Below are 25,860 nucleotides of genomic sequence, written 5' to 3'. Positions count from 1 at the left end.
TATATAAGATGACGAGGGGGTAGCACCAATGGTATTGGTGAGCTACGTGAGGAGATGAAGGAACGGACTCACCTCCTCATCACTTCTGTAGCGACCATGCCCGCGCTACAGACTCGGGGCTGCATGCGGCAGTTTCGTTTTCTCTCACCCTCCCCTACTCCAGTCCGAAACGTTCTCTTCTTTTTTTCCTTTCCCTCTCTCGCTCTGACTGCCGGGAGGAGAAGGGACGTGCAAGAGAAAGACACAAAAAGGAAGACGAAATAGAAAGGAATAAAAAAAAAAGTTTCGCGACGCAGGGGAGGGCGAGGAGGTGGGCGGGTGGTTTCTCCTCCCCTCGGAGCGCGGCGCGCGGACCTCCTCTCCCGCGCCGATGCCGCGCTGACCGACCCTTCGGCGCAGACGAGCTACTGCCGGCCTGATGGCTACGTCGGCTTTGGGCGCGCGGCGGCGATGATCCTGGCGCGCCCGACGCTGCTCGCCCTCGCTCGGATACGAGACCTCCCCTCGCCACCAGCAGCCGTCGGCGGCGCTGCTACGACGACGACGACTTGGGCTCCGTGCCGCGCCGCCTCCCGGACCGTTATCCGACGGCGAAGACGCGCTCCACGTTGTTGGGCGACCACCGCGACGCCGCCGGCCGTCGACGAGGAACCGCCTGAGGAGACGGTCTAAAGCGTGCCCCCGGGCGCGCTTCCCGCTTTCTGTCTTCCTCTTCTTTCCCTTTCTGCTTCCCGTTTCTTCCTTTCGGTGTTTCCTCTTCCCCGCCGGTGTTTCTTTACTTCCTGCGGCGTGCTCTTGAAGAACCAGCTCCACCACCCAAATCTGGTGTCCATCCAGGAGAGGAAGGTTTCAAGTAGCCAAGCACGTGTCTTTCGGCGCCGAAGATTTTTCTCTTGTTCGTTCCCCGTTCAAAGAAAACCATTCTGTTCCTTAGGCACCCTTCTTTGGCCCCTTAGTTGCTTCTTGCCACAACTGTCGTCTGAGCGTCACGTCCTTCGCCGTTTATTGCGCAGCGCCCGTCATCAAGAAAACGAGGCCTACGGACGACCTGTGTTTTGGCCGAGCTTGTTTTGACTTCTGTTCGCGCCTATTGAATTCGGAGCCTCTGTGTATCACCCACCTGCCTTCGCCTGCATTTCACCGCACGCTCTGCCTCATCACCCCAGCCCCGAACGAGGTTTTGACTGTGTTCCCTAGCAGTGCTGGTCCCAACTTGAACGCATCGTCACATCAGGCCGTATACCTTCCGTGCCACCCATCTAGCCCTCCTCACGTGTGCTTCCTTTCTTTGTGTTTTGTTGCGCCGTTAAGCCCCACTCACGGATGATTTAATGTGTCCCGGTGCCGCCCGAACGGATTTGGTGCTGCCCCATTGCAATAGCAACTAGAAACGAGCTCGTTTTTTTTATTAGTTAAAGAAAGTGTCCCGTGGCCGACCATTTTGTGTGCGTTATCTTGTGTTCCTTCGGTTTTCTGACTAGAGTCTGAGAACGGCTGCGAAACCTCGCCAAAAACACGTTCCTTCGTTTTCTCACCTCCCACTGTCATCGAACCCAGCGTCGCTGTGTTTTTCCCAGTCCTGCCCTGAACGTTACTACCTCAATATTGAGACCCTGAGTACGCAATCCGGTTGACAGACAGCCCACCCAGAGAAGGCAAATCGAAGAGCTGTTCCAAACACTCCGAGAGCGATCTGGCCTTAACTCAAATCAAAAGTCTCGAAAAAACGAACCCCAAGTGATTGATACCGCGCGCAAGATACGCGGGCCGACTGTTCTTGGTCAGACCGGGGAATCCTCCGGCGCCGTGCGTCGTCTTACAGCTGTGTTCGAACTGTGCGGCATCGTGAATTCGGGCACCCATGAAGAGGAAGAAAGCACGGTAGAGGATCCACGACGTTTGAGAGAGGGCGGGACTGACGAACGAGTGCGGTGTGGTTGACGACCCCTCTTCTTGGGACATCGGACGTCGTTCCCAGCACCGTCGGCCCTTCTGGTGACTGCTTGCGGGCTCCGTAGTGCGATCATCGTCGGCCGACTACGGCGCAGGATGCTGTGATCCGGTAAGTCGAGCACGAGCAAAAAAAAAAAAAAAAAGAACGGTGCTACGAATCACTTTTTTGTATCGTACCGTCATTTGTGACTATGTCTGAGGACGCAGATGTTATGGCCTTCGTGCGCGGAGTTGAAGGGTCACTTTATGACGCCCCTGTCCTATAAAGCAGCAGGGTTCCGTCATTGAATGAAGTTCTGTCTCAATAACATCGTTCCTGACTATACATTGCATGCTTAGTAACTAGCATAAGTTAATAGATGACGAAACTATGCTACGGTTCTCGTTGCTGGCAGTGTGGCTGCGTCCCAGACGCTTTTCTCTTTGGTCGCCTCAGCAATGGTCGCCTTTGTTTCCATTCGCATGCCGAATCGCTGCGGAACAAGTGTGGTGCGCTGCATGGTTAATTTTTTTTTCTGTGTTGTAAGGAACGACGATGGGTGAATTGAGGGTAAGTTTGGTCATTTGGCAGGACGAAGATTAACTAAAACAGTCCTCATCTGCGTTCTCACCTCAAGGAAAGCGATGGTCGCTGAGCGTCAAAAGCAGTATACCTTTTTTCGCCGTTGTAGACGCCAAAGTCGTCCAGCACCGTACATCTAACGTGCTACCACGCGGTTATAGAGCACGAATCAAATACTAAAGAAAAGAATGAAGACCAGAAAAAGAAAAAAATTCTTAGGGTCGGCGGTTAAGAACAGTGGCATGATCAGTTTTGACACAGGGTAACCGAGGACCACGCTTCGCGAGGCAGAGATTACGACTAACCTAATCATTACCCTAAATTAAAATATCCTCGTAAGTAAAGTTTTCATTTCTGCTCTCCCATTCATCTTTTTTGTTTCCTACAGCTGTAAATTTTAACATTTAGGTTGGTTGGTTAATGGGGTTCAACGTCCCAAAGCGACTCAGGTAATGAAGGACGCCGTAGTGAAGGGCTGTGGAAATTTCGACCACCTGGTGTTCTTTAACGCGCATTAACATCGCAGAGTACACGGGCCTCAAGAATTTCGTCTCCATCGAAATTCGACCGCCGCGGCCGGGATTGAAACCGCGTCTTTCGGGTCAGTAGCCGAGCACCATAACCACTGAGCAACCGCGACGGCCTCATTTACGCCTGGTTTCTAAATATTAAATCTTGCATTTAAACGCTACCGACGTAGATCATGCCGCAGTCGAGACTCTAGGTAATCGGCATGAAATGCGCACTGCTATTTGCGTCGTCTATCCTGACGTCATCATCAATTACTGTGGAGTGTCCATGCACAATATAACTATTGGACTAGACCTTCTAAGTACATCATAAATTGCTTCTTTCTCTACCAGTAACGATGTTCCTTCTATCGTCCTTGTTCATACGCCTTCAGTCTTACTGACCCGCGATAACCGGCGCCATTCTTACCGACAACACCCAAACACCGTGGTATTTGTGAAATTTCTGAATTTGTAATGATTTTTGAACGACCACCGGCTGTAGTGTTCCGCGGTAAACGAATCAACCACCGCCACAGAACATTCCGACGGATAGATGTAAAACCTTAAATCCAGCTTGCAAACATTTGCCGGTACACTATTCCTATCATGTCTCTATGCTATCCCGTTCAAGACGCTCTTGCGTTCAAAGAAATGCTACTCTTCGTTTTCTTTGCCAGTTTAATTTTGCGCATTAAAAGGATGTCGAATAATTACCACAATGAAGTGGCATTAATTTAGCCAGCTCGAAAAGGGCTGCTGCACTTTGACGCAGCATGTCATGCAGATCCTGCAATTAGGCACAAAGTCGGATTCGTTCCTTTGACTAGGCAGTTAAATTTGGCGCATAGACCAACATAAGCCTCCACAGAAGACAAGAGCTTGTCCCTTGTCTTCCGTTCTTTTAGTCGGTCGTTGTTTACGACGTTTTACCAGTGCGAATCTTTACCGACTCAACGTTTCGTTATTTTGGTGCTAACATAGCGCCATCGCTCGTCTTGAACCCGGCGATGTGTAATCCTTTGCTCAGTCATCTTAGAGTATTTTATAGCGAGAATTTCGTTCATGAACAGTGTAAAAAACACTAATACAGGTCGGTCAGTTCTTCCAACCAGAGTCCTTCAATCTTCAATTCATTTGAAGACAACGAATTTAACGGCGCCTTACGTGCGCGCCTTTACCACAGATCTTAAGAATAAGAACCGTTAAAGAAAGGTATCGGTGTAAATTGTATCTGGCGGTTCTCTACTGTATCCGTGCAAAAATGGTCTACAAAAAAAGGTGAAATCAGCGAACTCCGACTTGGCTATGTTTGTCAATCAAACTAGCTTGAATTGGTCAGTGAACAACGTAAGGAATTCCCATCTAGCGCGCCGTATTTTGCCTCCGACCGCCCTTCCGTCTCGAAAGCAGACCAAGCACCTCCACAGGCCATATGTTGGCTCCGAATCGAAACGACGTTTATCACGCATCACACTAACGCGTGCCGCTTAAGAGTTACAGCGTGCCGTATAAACGTACTGAAATCTACAGCTAAGGCTTTTTAATTTATATGCTACAGCAGTAGGGCGTGTGAAGCAGGCACAGGAAGCACGGCTTCCCAAACGCGTATTCGTTACCGCGTATATGCTGACGTCACTCATCGTAAAAGTTAGGCTAAGCACGAGCTGCGTGGGGAACATGACTCAAAAAGCGCAAGACCTTGCGAGAAAGCGGCTTTCGGTTGGCTTATGTAAGAGCTCTTTGAATCTCAGCAAGTTGTTTTATGCTTCATCTTGATGCCAAAAAATCGTAACAGGACGGGTAAAAGGAAAGATGAAAGGTATACGGCGCTTATTGCACCTACTATTTAATGCTGGAAGCAATAAGCATGCACCGGAAAAAAAAAAAACCTTCAACGAGATCCTGATTCATTCATTGGTCGTTCTATGAGCACTGGAACCCCGTAAAAACAAAAAAGAAAGATAGGAGCCTGTTACCTTTGAGCGCGATGGAGCGTACTCTAGCGTACTCCGGTACGCATTCGATGACTTCCATGATAATAACTGCCATACATACTCCACGACTTCGCGCGCTGTCTTGCATCCGTCTTCCTGGAGCTCGTTCTGATGATGAAATCTGGGCGAGATGGTACTCATTCATTGTAGTGACAGCGCAACAACGGCGGGACATAGACTTCTTTTATCTCCCGCGGTTGTTGCGCTGTTCCCCTACAATGAATACTCGTTCTAATGCCCTGCTGCCATGTAAATGAAGTTCAGCTTGAGTTGTCGCCGTATTGGTGTTTCATTTCCTACGTGATGCGTGAAGGCGAACGCGAAAGTTATCGCTGACCACTCTCCCCACCCCCTCCAGCTTACGCCTGATGCAAGTGTCGCCCGCGCTAGTTCTCGCGGGTATACCAGACGGCTCTTATCGACGGTCTTATCAGTTGTTGGCTGCGAACCAGCATTGCGAGGGTTCAATATCACGCAACGTTCGTGTTCCGAAAACTTTTACACGCCCGTTTTTGCACACCGGATGAGCAGCGCTCTGACGCAGAGCTTCTGAATTAGAGTGGGGCGTACTAACCGAAATCACAACTTGTTAACCGCGCTGTTTTTTTGCCGTTACTTCTGCTCGCCTTACGCTTTCGTGAATTATTTATGTTCGGGAGTGGCTTTGATGTGCAAAGTGTTTCTGCTGTCCTTCCCAAGGAACTAAGCGACAGTTACCCGCTTGTGTGAAATAAAACCTAAAGTAAGTACATAAATAAATTCACGCGCGTAAATTTCAACAGGACCATACTGACGAAACCACCGTTTTTTTATATATATATATAACCTTTACGTCACAAAACCATCAAGCACGATGCAGTCAAGGGTTAGTTAATATTTCGCTCGTAATTTCTTGGACCGAGCCAAGTGCGAGAGCGCTTTTTGGGCATTTCTTCTCCGTCGCAACGCGGGCGGTCACTGCCAGGTATCAGCGTGGAAAAATTTGTCTTCAGCGCTAACTGCCGTAGTAAACCAGCAACCGCGATGCGTACGACAGAACGCTGAACTCGCTGCGCTCCCCACGAGTGGCTTACGGGAGACAACTCAAGAAAGAAGCGGCTTTTCCCCGTCAAAAGACCACCTTCCAGCCAATGGCATCGGCCGATTCACATGAGCCATCCAGTGTGACAATGCAGGGAGTGGCAGATGAAAGGGGATAGTCTTCTCCCTGCATTGTCACTCTAGCAGAGTCATGAGAATCGGCAGACGCCATTGGCTTGAAGGGAGTCCTTTGACGGAGAAAAGCCGCTGTGTTCTTGAGTTGTATCCAAGTATAGTCAAAGTTTTAATTATTCGCAAGCAAGCACCTGCCGAGCGGTGTCGTCTTTGTGTTTATTCACTGCCATATTACATTCTGCGTTCTTTCTGTGTTTGTCGCATAATAAAACGTACTCTCTCGTTTAGCACAGTTTGGTTTGGTTTATGGGGTTTAACGTCCCAAAGCGACTAAGGCTATGAGAGACGCCGTAGTGGAGGGCTCCGGAAATTTCGACCACCTGGGGTTCTTTAACGTGCACCGACATCGCACAGTACACGGGCCTCTAGAATTTCTCCTCCAAAGAAATTCCAGCCGCCGCGGCCGGGATCGAACCCGCGTTTTCGGGTCAGCAGCCGAGCACCATAACCACTGAGCCACCGCGGCGGCCGTTTAACAGAGTTTGAACTGAATTTATCTTGCAGCAGTATACTGAACAATTCCAGGGCGCGTTATGTATGCGTTGTGAGCTGTGGGTAGGAACCTCTTGAGGCTGGATTTCAGACTTGTTCCCATGTGCTTTTCGACTACGTAAGCCAGGGTGGACGATTCTTGTCAAAAGCGTTTCATTGCGTAAATCTTACGTATCATCTTCAACAAGCCGGCTGAAGCAATTGAACTTACAATGTCATCAGTCTTCTTTCCATATTAATTAACTTTGTGCCCTTTTATTGAATCCATCTTCGCTAAAGACTGCCGTTTTCCTCTACACAGTCTCCGCAACGTTTACCTTGAAGCCGATTTCGCACTAATTTGTTGCCACTCAGTTTGATAAGCTTGTCCTCAGAAAGTCTTTCAGTCTATGCGAACTACGTTTTAAGAAGATCCGAAGACTCGAACTGCTTGACAGGGCGCTCTGTGTTGCTGGCACGTTAAGTTTGGTTAGCGACTGGGGGGCGTCTTGTTTGTATCCTTGTTTGCTGTCGCGATCTTTAACTGCAACGCGCGATTGTCAAGACTACGGACGACTCTGCGCTGATTGGCTGTTCAGAATGCTCCAGGCTATCCCAGAAGAGAAGTAACGTACGAGGAAGATTTTTATCCGGATAGTGTACCTTAGGACGCAGGACTTACGTGCAAGAGACATAACTGACATTCAGAGTGCCTTCGTTGCCAGGCGGGTTATATATTCAAAAAAAAAAATGCCGAGCCGTCCTTGCAGTCCAGTCTCTCCCTATCCTTTCCACCCTTTCCATTCTTTTCTGCTAGTCATGAACTCGACAACTTTGCTTATTCTTTTCACTTCTCTGAGCGCACCGAAGCGGTCCCTCAGAAACTATTGCCGCTATGTTGTGGGCCTTGCTATACGTCATTGGTCTCCTCACCACACAGCGTTATCGTTCGGGGTAACATTCCAGCGTGTAGAACTGCGAAACTCATGCGAAACATTCATGTCTTACGGAGATGTTGCGCTAAGACAGCGAAGCGAAAGAAGTAGAAGATGAATATTTCACTGTAACTTTGGATGTACATTGCGCGTATTTCAATACATTTTCTGCGTCCTACCCGGCTTTTTGGCCGTTCAAAAATTCCCGCCTTATTAGAAACAGTTGTTAGCCAGAGCGCTATTAATAACTCAGTTCAAGAGCAATACAGACCATTCAATTACCTATTGAGACGGTACAATATTCGTTATCTGAATGTGCTGCGAGATGTGAACATATCAAGAAAGACTTTTCAGAGCCAATAAATGGGCTTTTTGTCGCGGATATTTTCTCGCGATAATGAAGTAATTCCTTGAAGTAAACTATCATCAAAAAGTAACTTCGCATATTTTTGTTGCGGTGTAACACATAAATACGGTGCCTCTCAATAAAGTGATTGAATCATCTTTAACGATGTCCCTCGTTTATGTCTACTGCCCTACAAAGTCTCCTGTGTTACTATTTGACGTCCATAACGTACGTTCGGCTCCATGTGGGATGTATGTTGTGTTCTAATATTTACGGCTGCTGCATAAGCGGCCGAATTTATGTAGTCACGTGGTTTCTCTTGTTCCCTAAGCTCCAGTAGGTCACGCTATAGTCAGTTACGCTTATTAGCCTTAGTCGCTTTGGGACGTTAAACCCCATAAACCAAACCAAACCAGTTACGCTTATGACAGTGGGGCAGATATTTTTTTTATTTTGCTTTGGTAATGTACAGCTCGTAAAAAAACATTGACCATCGACATTTCTCAGGATTTCACCGAGTTGGCTTTTAATATATCCTATATGAATTAAGCAAACAAGAAAAGGGGAATGAGGGGCTCGTTATAAATATGAGAGAAGCCAACAGCCACAGAAACCAAGGAGCGCCGGGGATTTTTTAATTAATTTATTTTTTTTGTGGTGTTGATCAAGTAAGAATATTACTGAATATGTTTTCGCTTAAAGCTAATTGATTAGAAAAGCAGAAGAAAAAACAACCACATGCCGCCTGTGGGATCCGAACCCACGACCTCCGAATTACGCGTCCGGTGCTCTACCTCTGAGCTACGGCGACGGCTGTCAAACCTTCTGTTTTCGGGGGTATCTATGTTTACAAATAACCTAACCTGGAGAGTGTTCATCAGCGGTAACTCAGGACGTTCCACGTCCGCCGCTTAGAACGTGGGTGGCGCTGATGAACACTCTCAAGGTTAGGTTATTTGTAAACATAAATACCCCCGAAAGCAGAAGGTTTGACAGCCGTCGCCGTAGCTCAGAGGTAGAGCACCGGACGCGTAATTCGGAGGTCGTGGGTTCGGATCCCACCGGCGGCAGGTGGTTGTTTTTTCTTCTGCTTTTCTAATCAATTAGCTTGAAGCGAAAACATATTCAGTAATATTCTTACTTGATCAACACCACAAACAAAAATAATTAAAAAATCCCCTGTGCTCCTTGGTTTCTGTGGCTGTTGGCTTCTCCTATATGAATTAAAGTGCATTATCTTACTTCTTTCTGACAGTCGCAACCTTGCCCCTCATGCGTCACTGATGGGAATTTAGATAATGGTTGTGCGATGTCAGTTTATATGTAGCAGACGGAATTAGAACCGAAAGAGCATTCACTAGTTTACAGAACTTCGCAAATTAAAAAGCCCCCGGAGGGCACAACTTATTGTATGAGAGCTACTGGCATGACGCTATTTCCTATATTGTGTACGTGAATTTCGGTCGCTTTCAGCACGTTGGCTAAATTCGGGGTCAGTACTTTCCGCTTAGCAAGCCTGTCCAAGCCGAGTCATGCACACCGCTCCTATTGTCTGTTACCAGAATTTTCCCCATCAAAGTTTCAGCTTAAAATAACGTTACAAGTGATGTCACAAGTAACTATATTACCGTAAATACGAACGGCTATGTTAAACATGCTTTTTTTTGTGAATAAAATGCCTTTAAGCGCCCTCGAAAAAGTAGTAAATTTCATCAAGAAACTCAACTTCATAGAAGAAAATAGACGGTGTTTGAAATCACCTGTACTATGACCATTTATCTAATCACCACATTAAGAATAGTAGGGGCCATAACAGTTTACATTGATATCTGAGGGATTAAGGATGCGTTGGTTTATTGTTATAAGAAGGCGCCTATTTCTCTAGTCTAATACAGCTTTTAAGAGGTGCGTATTTCACAAGTTCGGCATGGCATTTTCACCCTCATGTACTATCGACGCATTCAACTTTAACACGTCTTGACAACGCGCAAGCTATTAATCGGCACCTGGGAATAGTTTGTTACGCGGCCAACTTCAGTGACTACAGTATTCTACCCCGAGCACGAGGTCACGGGTTCGACTCCCGGCCACAGCGGTCGCGTTTCAATTGAGGCGGAATGAAGAAACCGCTACGTACTGAGATTTTAGCCCACGTTGAAGAAACCCAGGTTGTCGGACTTAACCAGGAGATCTCCACCCTTGCCGGCTTCACAGCCCAGAGTGTTGCTCTGGCACGTCAAAATCCGCTTATTATTATTATTATTTATTCCCGCAGTTTGTTTTACAACTATCAGAAGGCACACACAGGGCTTTTGTCTATACTGTAATGGAATTGTGTGTCAGAATTTCTGTACTTTGCCTGCCTAAAAGTGTTTTCCTCCCTGCCACTCAAATGCGTATTAACGCTCATATGTTCGTATCATGTGGGAGCTCCGCAATGCATTGCCCAGTCGTAGCTGCATTAATGCGGACAACATACCATGAATCGAATGTACTGCTTATAACGGCGTATTGTGACGCCTTTTATTCAACTGTGATAAAAATAACTAAAACTCGCACCGTCTTCGCAACCTCGTCGGTTAGTATGATCTACCTTGTCCAGCGCAATGAAATTAGCACTGTTGTTTCCGTTCAGTCAAAGTTTAACACGGTTTCCATTTGAGACTGATCCTGGATGTCATTACATGAATGTATAGCAATTAAGGCCGGAATGTGTGACGTAGTGCCGAAATCCCACCGTGGTGCCAAGTTTCCTTCGACAGCTAATCGCACTCGCAAAACATCTTGACGCGTGCCCGAGCTACGCAACCGCTGCGGCCATAGACGTTTTTGAGACGTTTACCAGACGCCTCTTGCGCATGCGCAGTGGCATGGGTGGAGCCAGGCAGGGGCACAGAGCGTGCGCAGCCGGCGGCCGGTAAAGCGGTATATGTCGCCGCTAATACGTCTCCCGTATGCTAAAAACTTCTAACGATGGGATGTGTACTCGGAAAAGGAATACTATCGACCGAAATAATGAGGAGAAAAGGGTCATGTTGAAATCCATGAACCTGTACGTATGAAGTTGGTCGTAAGAATGAGGCGTAGGAGTCTGTAGTGCACGCATCTATGGTGCTAAGTCCAGAATTAAGATGAAGCCACGCGGTTGGCATTTTCATCTCCAGCGATTGCTGTCCAGCCATGGTGAGGTATCTGTTTTCTCTCTCTCTCTCTCTTAAGGGAGACTTGGACATGAGTCGGAAAAATCAAATTCTCTCTATATATCTCTCTGCCCATTCGAGGTGGTGCCCCAAGTTTGCAAAATTTTCGCCGCGAGTGTTGCATTAAAACGACCCCTATTCACGAAGGAAATTAACGCTGCCGTTCCTGGTCCACAAATATTAATTTCCGCAATGAGACACACATCTAATAAATACTTATTTTCGAGTCGTTATACGTATTTCCACGCAATAATCATCGTCGTATAATAGGTTTGTCTCACTGCCACAGTCACACGTCTTTTGTGTCGTTCAATTCCCAAATCTTCCCATTAAGTGAATCCAACTACAGGCTTCCATCACTACAATAACTGGCCCATATCTGCCCTCGAAATACCTGTGGACTCTTACATTGTAACGTTGTATCAGGCATGTATCACGTTGTGTACATTACTAGTTTTAATTCATTATTACGTGTATTTTGTTCAAATTCCTGTGCCATATTTTTATGATTGTATCGCCCCCCCCCCCCCCCCCCCCCCCCCCCCCCCCTATGTAATACCCTCGCACGAGGGCCCTTAGGGGTATTGTAAATAAATAAATTCCTTGTAATTCTTTTTCAGTTTTGCTCCCATTTTCGAAGTTGTGCGCTTTACTTAGAAAACCAGCATTCCATTCTGTTGAACGTATGGAACTTCAATGTTTTAGGAGCGAAACCTCTCGTACTTTTTTTTTTCATGAAGACGCCTTCATCTGTTTCACACATGCAGTCAACACTAACTGCGTATCAGGTACAGTCGCTCTCTTATACATAACCCAAACAAGAATCTACTTCAGGAATGATGCATGCCCTGGATATTTGCACGTCGCAACTTGCTATAGGTAGGAGCTCCTTTGTTGAATGGCTTTCCTCCCAAGGGCAGCAAGGCACTATTCTCCACAAGCGCCACGTCATCGCCTCTCGCTGGCGTCTCATTGCAGGAACATTAATTTACAAAGACGTAACGCATTTGCACGAGGCGTTATTCCTTTTTAATGCCCTGCACGCGGGCTCCTTATGATATTCGGGAGGAGTGGTTTACTGGCGTGCCAGCCGAGGGTGGATGAACTATGGCCTCAGAGAAGACAAAAAGACCGAAACGTCGATTCAAAAGCTGTGATGGAAGGTTCCAGCGGTAGATGGCGTTGCTGGTGCGGGTAGCGTCAGGAGTGCAGTGAAGTAGCGTACGGGTTTTTCTGCGGGGTGGGGTGGGTAAACAGGTGGACGAGAAAGCGGGGGAGGGGGAAAGCGGACGCCGCGCTCTGATTGGACGGCCCCATCTGAAAATGGGGATGAAAGGGAGAGGGTGACGCCATGCAAAAGCGCTCTCGTGTTCTTGCGTCGCGGTCTCTTGCTTGCGTCACACACGGATACACGCACAAATACGAAAAAAAAGAAGAACGCGCCGTTTTACCCTCCTCTGTTTTACAGCGACCTCCTCTCCTGGAGCTCGCCTCGCGCTTTATGCGTTCAGCTTTTGCTCGGGTGATTTCGAGCCGGCCGCCTTTCTGATTACCAGGGGTGGTATACCCAATTGGCGGACGACGCGCCGAGACCGTTCCCCCGAGTGCTATGTGTCGCTGGCGGTGACAAGATTCTGTGGTTCCTTGTTTTGTGGCCCTCTGTGCCGTTTGAGGCTGGTTCGGTTCGAGGCCCTGAGAGAGAGCATAAACTGACTCGCTGGACGTTTGTCAGGCGAGTTCAGTTATTTGTTAGGAATCATGAAGCTGCAGTTTAATGCTTTAGATTTATCTTCCCTTTCAAATTTGTGATTATTCTATTAGCCGCAGAAGATTGGTATCGTGTTAATGAACTGTGCGTACAGTGGCACATAACCGAACTGAAAAAATTGAAAGTCATTTTACTCGATCCTGACCAAGCGTGATTCTAACCACGAAAAGAGACTGTAATCAGTACCGAAGTGCGTTTGTGCTAGCAAGCAGCCGTGACTTGTCAGAAATTTGTAGCGATGGAACTCTGGCAGTATCCGTGTGTACGAACCAAGACTTAGATTCGTACAGGTGCTAATATGCGAACTTAATTGGCTGAGCGCATAGCTGCCCTGCCCGTGGGGACTCTAGTGAGACGCCAGGTCATGCGCTACCCATTATGTATACTCCCTGAATGCGCTCGATTAAGATGGGCGCACTTGCATTTTCAGAAGTAGGCTTATGAAACCGACAATATGGGAAAATTCGGTTTTACGCGGGCGTGTTATCAGGGAGCGCTTTTTATACTAGATAATTGAGGTGCTGGGGTTTCTCGCGCGACAACAGAAGTACTTCAGGACTTGAAATCCTGTTTTCTTTTCCTTTTTTGTGGACAAGGGAACCTGAGTATTCTTGCATTACTTCCTTTCTTATTTGTCCCGCTGCCGGTGTTGACTCTATCATATCGCTATATAAGGTCTGCCCCTATAAAGTACGAGGCTAGGGCTCATTGCTCGGATAATTGTTCGAAGAAATTGTTCGCAGTTCTGATACTGCATTATTTACAAATGCAATCAAGGTCCTTTACTAAAACTGTGCCATGTGGATATTGTAAAGTGTTTTTCTTTTCTCTTTTTTTCTCCTTTTTCTTTTTTTTCTGTTTGTGTGCGTGCGGCAGCTGGTTGAACATTTGAATACATGTCTTACAGTCTGTAAATCGTATCTTGTGTTGTATCCGTAGTACACTGCAGTGCATGTGCATATTTCTTTTTGTATCTGGCTGCATCTTGTATGAACGTATATGTAACATCCCTCCCTGTTATGACCCTCAACTGAGGGTTGACAGTATTTCTAAATAAATAAATAAATAAATAAATAATTAGTTGTGCATGTTTACGGCATGTTTACGGAGTGCGATTCTGATAAACTAAACCCGTATTTAATGCAATTCTCCTCTCTCTGCGTTGCGTATAGAAAGTTTATATAAACCGCGAATAGTCCTACATCCTTCTGTAGTGACAGACTAGACGCTGTCTAGAGATGAAAGGAAAAATCTATAACATGACAAAGCAATCCATAAGATATGAACAGGGTTCTCTTTTTTTGTTTGTTTAAACTCCCACAGAAGGGATTTCCGCGCCCTACAACTAAATGGTCGCAACACAGTTTCGCAGAAAGCCTTCACTATTGTCGGTACAATCACTGCTATGCGCAGTATGTGAAATGCTTGGCGGTTTAGGCGATTGTAAGATATCGTCGCTTCCATAACCGTATACAAAGGGAATTTAATCACGCGGATGTGTTTGCTAGCATGCCGAAAACTACCGCCCCGACTTTCACTTGTTTCACGCTCAGAAACTCAAATTGTGTACCTGCAGCCATTTCGCTGACAATCACATGCACCTAGCTACCACTCTGCACAGGTTTTTAGAACAAACCATTCATTCAAACACGTCATTTCGCGCAATCTTGTTCTAGTTTGCAGTATTCTCTTCGAGCCGAGCAAATCCACGTGTTTACTGTCACAAGAGATAATTCCAATCCCAAGTCATCATAAAGAGAGTGACAAGTTTTAGCCCTCGTAAAACAAACCCTGTTCATAGCATTACTGGGTTCAAGCACTGTAAATTGCTCTCTTCGAAGATGCCGGTAAACGGGCGAATATTATAACGAGCCCGCTCTAGGGATTACTGCTCTTCTCCACTTTCCTGGGTGGATCGAACTGCGCTGCGCGATCCGGCATGATCGCCAGTATCAGCCAATGAATACAGCCAATGATAAAAGGAAAGAGACATAATGGCACCACTGGCATAATATATTCATCCCATGTTTCTACGCGGCGCTGCATTTCGAAGCAAGGCAGACAAGTGGAGTTGCATTTGAAATGAACGCGACTCCTGATAAGGCATTCCGAGAAGGCCGGCCGAGAAACCTTACACTTCGCGCTTATCACACCTAGTGCACACGCAACGTACACGTCCCGGGGGGGGGGGACACCTTCTTTATCTTTCACTGTCGCTTTCCGCATCAAAGTCACGTGATTAAGCAACTTTCCACGAAATGAATGTTCAAGTAACGTTTGATGTTTGCGGGCGCGGCGCCTCTCGAATGCTTCGTCGCGATAAGCCTCGGGTTGCTCTCCGTGCCGCTTATCTTGCGTTATTTGGCTGTCCATCTCGTCGGGGTGCGATATGTTTCGTATCGTTAGCTGCGCCTCCTTTGTCGCCGCTTCCGTCTGTATCAAAGCCGTTAGGGCCGCTGCGTAAGCGTATGTACAGGCGCGGCCATAAGTAAACGGAGCACGCTATTGCGTTCGAAGTGCAATCACGCTTTCTCCACTGGTAATGAAGAAGCGATGTTTGTCTACAAGAAAGCCCACCAACCTCCTCTACAAGCATGTGCGTACCACTGCTGGTAATTTCAAATAGCTGACGCGTGAAAAATATTCTGAGACAGTTGTGCGCTCCGCTTACTTTTGCCCGCGCCTGTACTACATGCTTTCGGGAGAGTGGCTCGTAGTGCCAGGTCATATCGTTTCGCTCCTAAGGCCGCCCATGGCTGTGACAACCTCGCGAAATACTTGTGTAGACCTCATCTTCGAGACCCAGGCATTGGTGCAGGAAGTCGAGCATATATTTATTTCTCCGACCACAAAGCTTCCTTCATTACAATCAAGAAGTGTTAGCTGAGTGTTTCTTGAGGAAGGAATATGTGCGACAAATAACAGGTTGTCTGCAATTGTACATACATGTCTTGCTCGAATTCTTTGCCTCAATCTATCGAAAAGTTGGAGCAGCTGATGTTCTGCGCTCAAATTTCGCACTAGGAAGTAACGTAATCGTCGGCAATTTTTTTCTGAGAGCGCAAGAAATCAGTTCCTAGTTCCAGCTCTATTAGTCGAGGTATAAAACATTCTATAAATCGAGATTACAGCTAATCGATATAGAGTTCGAGGTCAAGCGATTTGCCGGAATACATTAGATGTTGTTCAGTCTCAGAGCCGTGTAGAAATTTTCGTCGATCTTAGAGCTCAGCTCTCAGGTGCCATTCCTGCGTTCCACGTCGTAGACACCGGAGTTGTCGGCGTAACCGGTTGGCCAAGTAGCAGACCGAAACGCCCCCTAGAAGGTGGCTTCTGCGGGAATATCCTGGAGGGTGGCTACGAGAGTAACACGGAGCCTGCCAGCGCTGGAAGGTGGCGTGTGACGAACTGCGCTCAGATTTCGTATTACCGACTACCGTAATCGTTCGTCAACTTTTTTTTTCTCTCTGCATTCTGTGCGTCAAGCGAATTGTAACCTTTGTTGTGTGCCTGGACCATCATGCATCAACATATCTCCCCACGTATATTTCACATTGGCTTTTGAGACGGCAGCCATGCCTTACGTAACATTCATGCCTCCACCAGCACGGCTGGTCGAAGATGATCTCATAGTTACCGAGGTACAGTTAGCGGCAACACGAAAGGGAACACGGGAGCGCGTGGCCTCCGAGAGCTGGCGAGAATGGGCGGCACCTGGCGCATGCGCGGAAAGGGCAGCTGCGCCATGCTTGCTGCGCATGTGCCTTTGCAGACGATTCTTCGCGATTCGCAAAGCAAAGCGCGGAGGCTACGCGCTCTAGGGTTCCCTTTCATATTGCCGCTAACTGTACACTGCCACAGATTCGTTGGGAACAGAAATTAACAAAACCGTTGCAATTATTACATCTGAGTGGAATTGTTTTAAATCTAGCTTGTATTCATTGTAATGTGAGAGCATTACTTGGCTCATTGTGTGAAACCCAGAGGTCATCAGAAGCCCGTGGCCGAAACGCGGCAGGCGTATGACGTCATCACCCCTCCTGGAGCATTAGTCCGGCCGTGTCCCCACCGCCACGTACCTCAAAGCGCGACTGTGGTGTCCACTGACCCAGGAATCGAGTTTCACTCGCTCTCGCATTTTCACATCATAAGAATTGCTTAGGTGCCCCATTATTTTTTCTGGAGAACCAGCTTTGTTAAGAATGGCCCTTGACATAGTCTATCTAATCTTTGGCATACGGTCTCAACGCGTCAAAGTAAAAAAAAAGAAAAGAAATCTAAGCTCTGAACCATGCCCCTTGCTAAACTTTGCGGTCTAGTCCATGCTAAGCTTAGACTACCGGAAAGCAGGAATGCAAGCATGCATCGAACACGGACACCACCGTGCGTCCCATGCAGGCTGCCTTGCTTTTCACTTGAAGCTTCCTCGAACTCCAGACCCCACTGGATGAGTTTCGGAGTGTTCGGCCGAAAAACGTTCAGTCTGGTCCGGCGTATAACGGCCGCACGTTCAACCTGACGGTCTTAACTCCTACGCAGTGGCGCACAGATAACATCCTACCAGTATTTCGAAGCGTACTCTACCTGTAGCATTGTAAACATGAAAACACCTCTGTCGGAGTAAAGGGGAGTAAGCTGTCCTTTAGCGCACACCCTCTTATAAAGGGGAGAGCTTACTCTTTTTTCAAAACTCCTTTCTGCCTAGAGTGGTGGCGCATTGCGCGATGCTCTGTCAGTGCCAATGTGCACGGGTTGGCGCTTCCCAAGCAGCACAGTTAATCGGCACAATATTGAATATGTATGGCATCACTCTGGTCCTTTGTAGGCCCGGCCTTTGCAATACCTGTTCTGCTGGGTTTGTGGCTTTCCGGGGAATGTCGCGGACGCGACTCTCGCTGTGAAAAAGCTGCAGCGTTTTCAAGGAGTCTTGTTTTTGGTCATATTGTGAAGATATTATGGACTCATAAGCAGATAGCGTTTATCTCTCTCGCGGCTCATTTTGTATAAATCTTTGCTTTTGCTATACCTACGAAATTAGCAGGTTTTTAACAACGCTGTTGTTGTTCGTCTCTTACTAGTTACAAGCTAACTATTATATGAGCAAGTGGACTTTGCAGTTCTGCATGCCAGGTGAAAAGAGCATCAACGCCGCCTGCTTGCATCGGCGCAAAACTCAAAACTGCGCCCCGTTGCCATTACCAAAACGAAAACAGATTTAGCTCAAAAAGAACGATTGCGTGTTTGCTGGGTCGTGTACTCAGGTGACAAATCGACGTCGGAAAAAAGAAATACTTAAAAAGGCGTCAGCTATTGGTTCATTGTTTAGGCTTGCAGAAGTAATTGAATTCCAGCGGATTAATGAGAGGTGGTGCAGTTGTTCAGCTCCACGCCTAAAAACTGCTACTGTCAGCCGCTCCTATCGCGATAAGCGTGAGACCACACTCTAAACGATTGCATTGGCGCGATTGGCTGATAACCATTGACGCCTAGTTTCTCTGGACGTAGCGTAGTTGGCTTACTAACGCCACGTTTGGCTTCGACAGACAGCGTTAGATCATGCGCGTCAGCACCGGCAGGTGGCGTGAAAAACTATACGGTTGCTAGAGTCTGGAAAAATTTTCAGGCTGCCACGATCTTTCAATCCCCGCCGCAGAATTCTGATGCTTCATGACTGCGCTTTCCTAACTGTTGTATATGTAGGTTTAGTTCTGGTTTCTGTTTAGTGTATTGTCTTGCCTGTGTTCATGTGTACTTTGTAATTGGATTGAGTGCCACCTGAGTGATAGGTATAAATACTGCTGCCTCGGTCCTCTGCTGCTCGTCCTGTCTGCTTCTTTTCTGTGTCCTGTTTCCTGCGTAGTTTTGTGTCTTCAGTATGTCTTACCAACTAGCCTCTCCTCACACACTTCTACAAATAAAAGGTCTTTCATCTGTCGCTCAAACAGTGAGCTTCATCTTCGCTCTATGTAAATTCCATGCCGGTATTTCCATGCCGGTATTTCCGGTAAATTCCATGTCGGTATTTCCTGTTCTGCCAACGCTAGGTTCCGGCAGCCGTATTTCTTCGGAGCTTGGTGGCGCGAGGAAAAATACTGCTGTACTCTGAAAAGCTATCCAGTGACTCTACGACTGCACCTATAAAAAATGCCACTTTCTCTCGCTAGGCTGCGTTATGGTGCTGCGATCGAGACGGCAAACTGCATCGCAGGTTGTTTGTAGTGTTCGCTATGGGTCAGTAAGTCAATTTTTCACAATTTTTTTTAATGACCACGCGGAAGCACATGGGTGGCGAGATTTTCATATACGGTAAGCTTCATAAATGTAATGCCCCCCCCCCCCCCCCCCCCCCGCCTCTTTCTTTGTACTTTGCTCAAGCTGGAAAGGGGTTACAAAAACGGGGCCATTTATCCTTCTGCCTATTAAAAGAAAGTGTCGTGGATGAACTATACATGCACTGCGGGGAAATAATAGTCGCGACGGTTCAGAAATATACCAAGGACGCGCCGCAGTTGCTCAATTAGAATTCAAGAGACTTCTATCCCGATTTCTATCTTCTACCATTGGGCTTCTAGTCCCGGATGGCAGCGGGTTCGATTCCCGTGTTTTGGACCCCGCCTCGGGTAGATGGAATCACCTTGTGCCATAGAGCATTTTGGCCAAAAGTGCCCTTGCGACATTATAAAACACCATCATCATCAGCAACACAAACATCATCATCATCGATTCCCACGCGTACCAGCTGCATTTCGATTAAGGAGAAACGTAATATTAGTAAAGACCGTGTATACTGAGATTGAGCGGACGTTAAAGAATCTGATAGAGTGCTGCCGGGCGAGTTGGCGCTGCATGTTGTGAAAAAATGCCTGTCGTCCTCGTGTACGTTCTTCTTTCCTTCGTCCACCTTGTGTCGTTTGCGCTGATTTTTTCAAAAGAGTCCGAAGAGCTCGGAATCTCAGAGTGGTGATTTGGGGCTCAAAAATCATTTAGTAACAATAATAATAGCAATGGTCACGATGATGATGAGAAATATAAAAAAAAGAAAAAAACTTAATGCATGCACTACGAAGTTATAACTTAGCTTAACAACATAGGCCACAAATCTAGATACATATGTGTCGCTATAGTGCTCAATAAAGTAGCAATGGGTGCGGTGTCTCGATGTGTTGAATACCAAACGCGCTAGCACGCTTTGCAATTCACGTCCTTATTTTCAGACAGAAAAAAAAACACACATTATACCTGAAGACATTTACTCTGTATCGAATCAAACTGTCGACTACTGGATTTCTACGTGGCAAAGATTTCCCAACGCATAAACGGGACAACCCTCTATCCTCTCTGGTTCGAATTTGATCTCTGGAGGGCTGACGTCACTGAGTTCTCCGTTCGTGCATACGCACTACAGCTGGGACGACCAAACTATACCAGGCAGTTTCGAAGAGCATCCCTGAAAGGCTCCACCTTTGTTCAGAAAATAAGCGAAAGAAAATTATGTTTATCGCTAGCCCCGCCTTGCCCAAATAAATCCCGATACCATTATAGTATACGCTGAACTGACAGTGTACCAGGCTTGCTACCACACTACGGCGCATGGAGACAGCGTTCTACAAACAAACAAAAAATGAAAAGGAAAAATGCTCGATGGCTAGAACGTTGCAGCATCAGCTGCGCACTCGTGACCGTGAAGACGAGGAGAAACGAAAAAAAAAAGAAAAAGTGAGGAAGAACAAAGAAAGAGAAATCCGGATGACATCGATTACGCAACGCTCGGTCTACCTATGCGCCTGTTCCGAGAGAGGGACGCCCCAGGCAAAACCTCAAGGTCACGCCTTCTTTACCTTTCATTTTTTCCTTTCTTTTTTTGTCGTATTTAGTTTCCCACCTTTTACATCTGTTCGCGTTCTGCTGCCTCAGTAAGCCTATTCTGGCTTGTCTGCGCCCGCGCTTCCTACTGCAACGCTTCTGCATCACCTTTTCCCTTTTTCTTTTGCCACGCGCTCATTTCTTTTCTATATCACTTGGTTCCTTTCTACGAATGCTTGAGTTCTGTGTTCCATTTTTTGTTTCTATTTTTTTACTTTCCTTCGGGTCGAGGCGAATTGTTGTTCCCTACCGCGTCCGTTTTTTTCGCACCCCGCCACACCTATCCCCCGACTCCGCATCCCCGTCCTCCTTCACAACCCTCCTCCCCTTTCTCCCTCTAACGTCTGCGCCGTCGTCTCCGCACACACACACGCATCTATATATATATATAGACAGGCGCCTCAATGCGATATATCGGGACCAGAAAACGAAAGCCTCGTGGTGGCGCGGAGACAGCGTATAGGGACGGCGGGGGATTCCGGGATGGCGGCAAAGCACATACAAATGGGGAAGAAAGGAAACACTCGGGTTGCGGATGGGGAAAGTGGGAGTAAGAGTATAGGAACAGCAGCGGAGAAGAGGCGGCACAGCCATTGGGCCGCGGTACACAAAACACGGGAGAAAGTAATAAATACCCCCGAAGCGGCGAAACCGGCCCGCGGCGCAACCGACGCCGCCTCGCGATGAGGGGGGAAAAAGGGAGGGGAGTTGGGGAGCGAAGACTGGCTGTCGCGGGAAAACAGAGCTTCATCGCGCACCGGGCCGCTATAGCACTGGGAGCGGCTATATAGATGCGGTAATGGCGTGAGAAGCGAAATAGAAAAGAGCGTTCGCGGGGACAGCGAGAGGGAAGGAGGGATGGGGAGGAAACAAGTTTTGCGGCGATTTAGGGAAACCTGTGGATCGCCTTATGTGGAAGCGCGCTGGCCTCGTCGTCGCTGTAGAGGGCGGCGAAGAGTGCGGCGCCTCGCTCGACTGCGTGCGTGTTTGAATTTACTCACGTCGTTTGTCGGTCATACTACCGAAGCACTGCAACGTTACTTTAGATGTCGTTCTTGGGGCCATAGAGGTCGTGTAGGTCGTCTCTTTAGGCGCGCAGCGCATTATGATGGGCTTAGGCAAAACTGTCCGGGGATTCCCGTCTTCGCAACCGCGTGCTACAATAAACGAAACGCGAATCGTAGTCATCTTTAAGAACGTTAACGACAATTCCTTGCAATAAGTGAAATAGCACGTTGCTCGCCAATTTACTTCGTAGTCTTTTACGCATGCTGTGCGTACGGCCGTTACTCCTTTCGTTGTGGCTATAAGACACCGTTTCAGCGGAGACTTCATGCGGTATTAAGCCGCTTCAAGGTCATCTGAACGTCGCGATGCTTCCACAGCAGAAACCCTTGGGAAGGGGTGGCTACAGTTCTCCTGGAGTTTGTGGAGGAGAAAGGCCTACGAAAGTTCCCTATTGAGTTATTGCGCTTCTTTGGGGGGTTATACTTTAGTCTTGGCTTATTGCGCTTATTTCGTGGTTATACCGTGGACGGAGAAAGGCATGACGAAGGCACAGGGATGTGTCACCGAGAGATGGTTACGGTGGAAGGAAGGTGTGGTGCGAGGTAAGGAATGCGAAACTGGAGGGTGGGGACCACCAGAACCATCTCGAGGGTGGCTACCTAGGACGGAGGAGGGCACAGTGAGGGCAGAGGGGTGCGCATCCGAAGGGTTGTTGTCAAGGGAAGCACCCTGCATCTGTATCCAATGAAGGAGGAGGGTACATAGAGAGGGTAAGAACGTGCAACCGCTGAGGTATTGCCACGCGAACCGTCCGGAGGATGGCTACTGTGAAAGGACTGTTACACTGGAAGGAGAGTATAGCGATATCAGATGAATGTGGAAACGAAGAGGGGTTGCTGCGGGAAGAACTTGGGGAGTGGTAGCCTTGGAAGGAGGCGGGAGAGTAATACGCCATCACTGTCGCCGAATCTCCCGGTACACAGTGGTAGCCATTCTGTTAGTTTTTTCAAGCGTACCCCTGAGAAATTCGAGCACCTGATCGGAGGTCACTTGACCCTTTACTCGTAGAAAGCCGGTAGGTCCTTATCGGTACAGATATTCGAATTTGGCACCTCCGGCATTCTAGACGAATGCCCTACCACTTCGCCATCGCTGCGATAGAACTATCTTAAGTTTTTAAATATGTCTTTCGATGGAAGCATCCGCCTGAAAACCAGCTGCACCGCATCGTGCGAAAACTACTGCCAAGGAGGCTTCCTGGACTACAGGAAAAGACCGAACTAGTGAAGTTGTACATCAGGAAAAAAAAATGCGTGCCAGTGCAGAGAGCGCTGAACAACTGTCACCTCGAAGAATACTCAAAAAAAGATGGCATAAATGTATCAAAGGCGCAGCAGCGAAGTATCAGCCATCGTCTCCGCCATCACCGCACATCCCCCCGCGCACGCGACGCATTTGAAGTGGCGAGGACGCCTGCCCCTTCTTCAAAGACAGCCTTCTTGTCAGCACGAACCACGTTCATTGTCCAAGTCGCGTGCTTGCTCCTCTCGGCGGCATCGACGACGCCATAGCCAACTGCGTACAACACGGGCCCCGCCCTGTATCTGAATAATAGTGTCACCGCGAAGAAGAAAAAGCGGGTCCTCAGCTCCTCACGCACTTCACCCTCTTTCTACCGGAGTCTTGCCTGCCAGCCGCTCTTCCTCACAAACCCTCGTCACTGGGAACAGACACTTCACGCTTCCTACAGCGAACACGCGCGCGCACACGCACTCAAAAGGGGAGGCAAAAATGGCGATTCCAATTGCAGGCGGAACGGACGCCGCCGCCGCCTTCTGCTCTTGCGTCATTCCTCATCGACGAAGGACGTGCTTCTACAGAGTCCCCTGCTCGGCTTCTATTTGCATATTATTAGTTTCCGTTACTCATTTGTTGTGTGCCAGAGAGAGAGGAGCCTTCTCTGGGGTCCTTCCGTACCTTCCCGTCCTCGACGTTGCGCCGCAAGCAGCAGCTATGTAGGGAGGGGCCCTGACAATGCGTGTGGCGACGGCGTGCCGTAGACGACGACACCGCACCGCGTTGCAGGGGCGCGGCAGTTGACAGCGGCGGAACGGGACGTCGACGAGGCGGCGTCGACTCGTGTTTCTATGTGCCTGCTGCCGAGCTGTACGGGGCGTCTACTGTGGAGGACAGTGAGGCACGGTGGGTCGGGGTGGCAGCGAGCTGCCGTGCACGGCGAAAGAACCGAAGAAGGGTGGCGGTGATGGTTGGTGACGATGATTCTCCTCCTCACCGCCGGCGCGCGCGTGTGACCTTGACCGAATGCCCCTCCCGAAGAATCGAATCTCTTCCCCTGCCACCTCCCCCATCCCGTCCCAATCACGATTCCACCCTCCTATTTTGCCTCTACCTGGGCCCCCCTCTCGACAGCCACGGTGCAGAACCCTCGTTTTCTTTTTTATCTTCGGTTGCTGTTTGCTAGGACCCATAATCATAACTCCGTTCTTCATACACGTCGGCGCGTCACACTTCTCGGGGTCGCATTATACGTCTTTCAATATCTCTTCGCGCCCGCTACACTATATACGTTCTCCTCCTGGCCGACATGTTGCCGGTTGCTGTTTGTGCCTTTTCTCCCTACGTTCTCGCATTGTGGAGGGGCAGAAAGGAGGTACGGGAGGAAACACTCCTGTGCCGGCTCCTGGCGTGCGCGAGGACGTCGTCGACGTCGTTGTTGGAAGCGTTCGGCGGTGGCGGATCGAATCGGAACGGCGGTTTCGCCCCGTACGTGACAGGGCACGCGCCCGGGTCCGTGTTCTACTCTGAGGTGTGCGCCCTGCAGGCTGAAAGCGGCAGTGAATGGGTCCGCCACTGGAGTGCCCGACACTGGAGCACGCACGCGCCAGCCGTGACGACGTCGGGCGACGGAGCTGTGCCGCTCGTCCATTGCAGCCCGCGCTGCTTCTCATTTGCCCCGTTCTTGTCGTTTGATCGACTGTCATCGGCAACTGCTTTGCGAGTGAAAAGCTGGGGCATCTGTGCTGCTTTAGCGTGGTCTATTCTTTTCTGTCTTTATTTTTATTTAGTTCAAGCTCCTCCAACTTTCTTTGGGTACATTTGGCGTCTCTCTCGAACCATGTTTGGCAAGACGTCGAAAAGAGGTTGGCGACAGTTTTCTGAACCTCCCCCCCCCTCCCCATACTTGTCTTTGACCGTGTTAGCGAGAAGCTCAAGACAATAAGTTCTTTAGCTTTTATTGACCTTCCGTTGGCTCTGTAATTGCCTTGATCAGAAAAGATGAGGCGACGTGGTTGACGCGCTAATGATAATTAGCTGGTGTTTGCGGAGACAAAATTTATAATGCCGTCTAGAACGCTGGTTGATAGTCGGCGCTCTGTGGCGTTTCCTTCGCTTCGTCTTTATCTAGTTTTCGCGGATAAGCTTTAAAATGTTTGTTTTGAAACTGCTGGGATTGAAACTGCAATATTCTGTGCAATTACATAAACGTAGTCCTTATATTTGGTTCCCTTTTGTTTTCTTGATTATTGCTTCGTCTTTTGGTACTCGCTACTTCAGAAAAAAAATGATATAGGCAAAAGTTTTCAGATTAGTATTGTTTCATAGTTGGAAGTAAACTTCTTGTAAATTTATCCCTTTCATACTGCCGGTTCTTCCCTGACTAGCAGTGCTACGAACGTGATAGAGCATAAAACTTCAAAACTACTAATGATAGCTAAAGGCAGTGTCAAGACTAGAATAATATGTCATAATCTTGTTTTTCGCAGTCAACAGTAGTCATTTTTCAGTGAGAATGCATGGCGCTACACACCGTTCAAGTCAAATCAATTAGGTGACATATACCAGAGGAACAGCTCGATTTCGTTAAGTAACTTCATATAACCACCCATCTTCCATAACTCTTGGTTGGTGGTGCATGCACCTGTGCATCGTGATCGCGGTAGTCTATGTCACTTAGTCACGTGATGTGAACGGACGGCGATCAGCATGAACCTGGTCTACTAACAGCTAGTGC

At 48.1% G+C, this 25,860-nt stretch overlaps 1 protein-coding gene across 3 annotated transcripts in view; it reads left to right on the top strand.

The window, feature by feature from the left end:
* Positions 1-410: 410 nt before the first annotated feature.
* Positions 411-25,860, top strand: part of LOC149327865 (uncharacterized) — a 465,648-nt gene continuing 440,198 nt past the window's right edge. For 2 of the 3 annotated variants that reach the window (XM_089563922.1, XM_089563921.1), the window contains exon 1: positions 15,484-15,552. In XM_089563922.1, the coding sequence (XP_089420048.1) occupies positions 15,499-15,552 (54 nt within the window). In that variant the 5' untranslated portion in view covers positions 15,484-15,498. Of the gene's footprint in view, positions 2,063-15,483; positions 15,553-25,860 lie in introns of those variants that run through there. The other variant, XM_089563926.1, reaches the window with a different exon arrangement.

This window comes from Amblyomma mixtum, chromosome 10 (genome assembly GCF_055824585.1).
Source record: "Amblyomma mixtum isolate Tamu chromosome 10, ASM5582458v1, whole genome shotgun sequence".
Classification (NCBI taxonomy): Eukaryota; Metazoa; Arthropoda; class Arachnida; order Ixodida; family Ixodidae; genus Amblyomma; species Amblyomma mixtum.
Note: the sequence above shows the minus strand (reverse complement) of the source record. Positions and strands in the feature narration are given on the sequence as shown.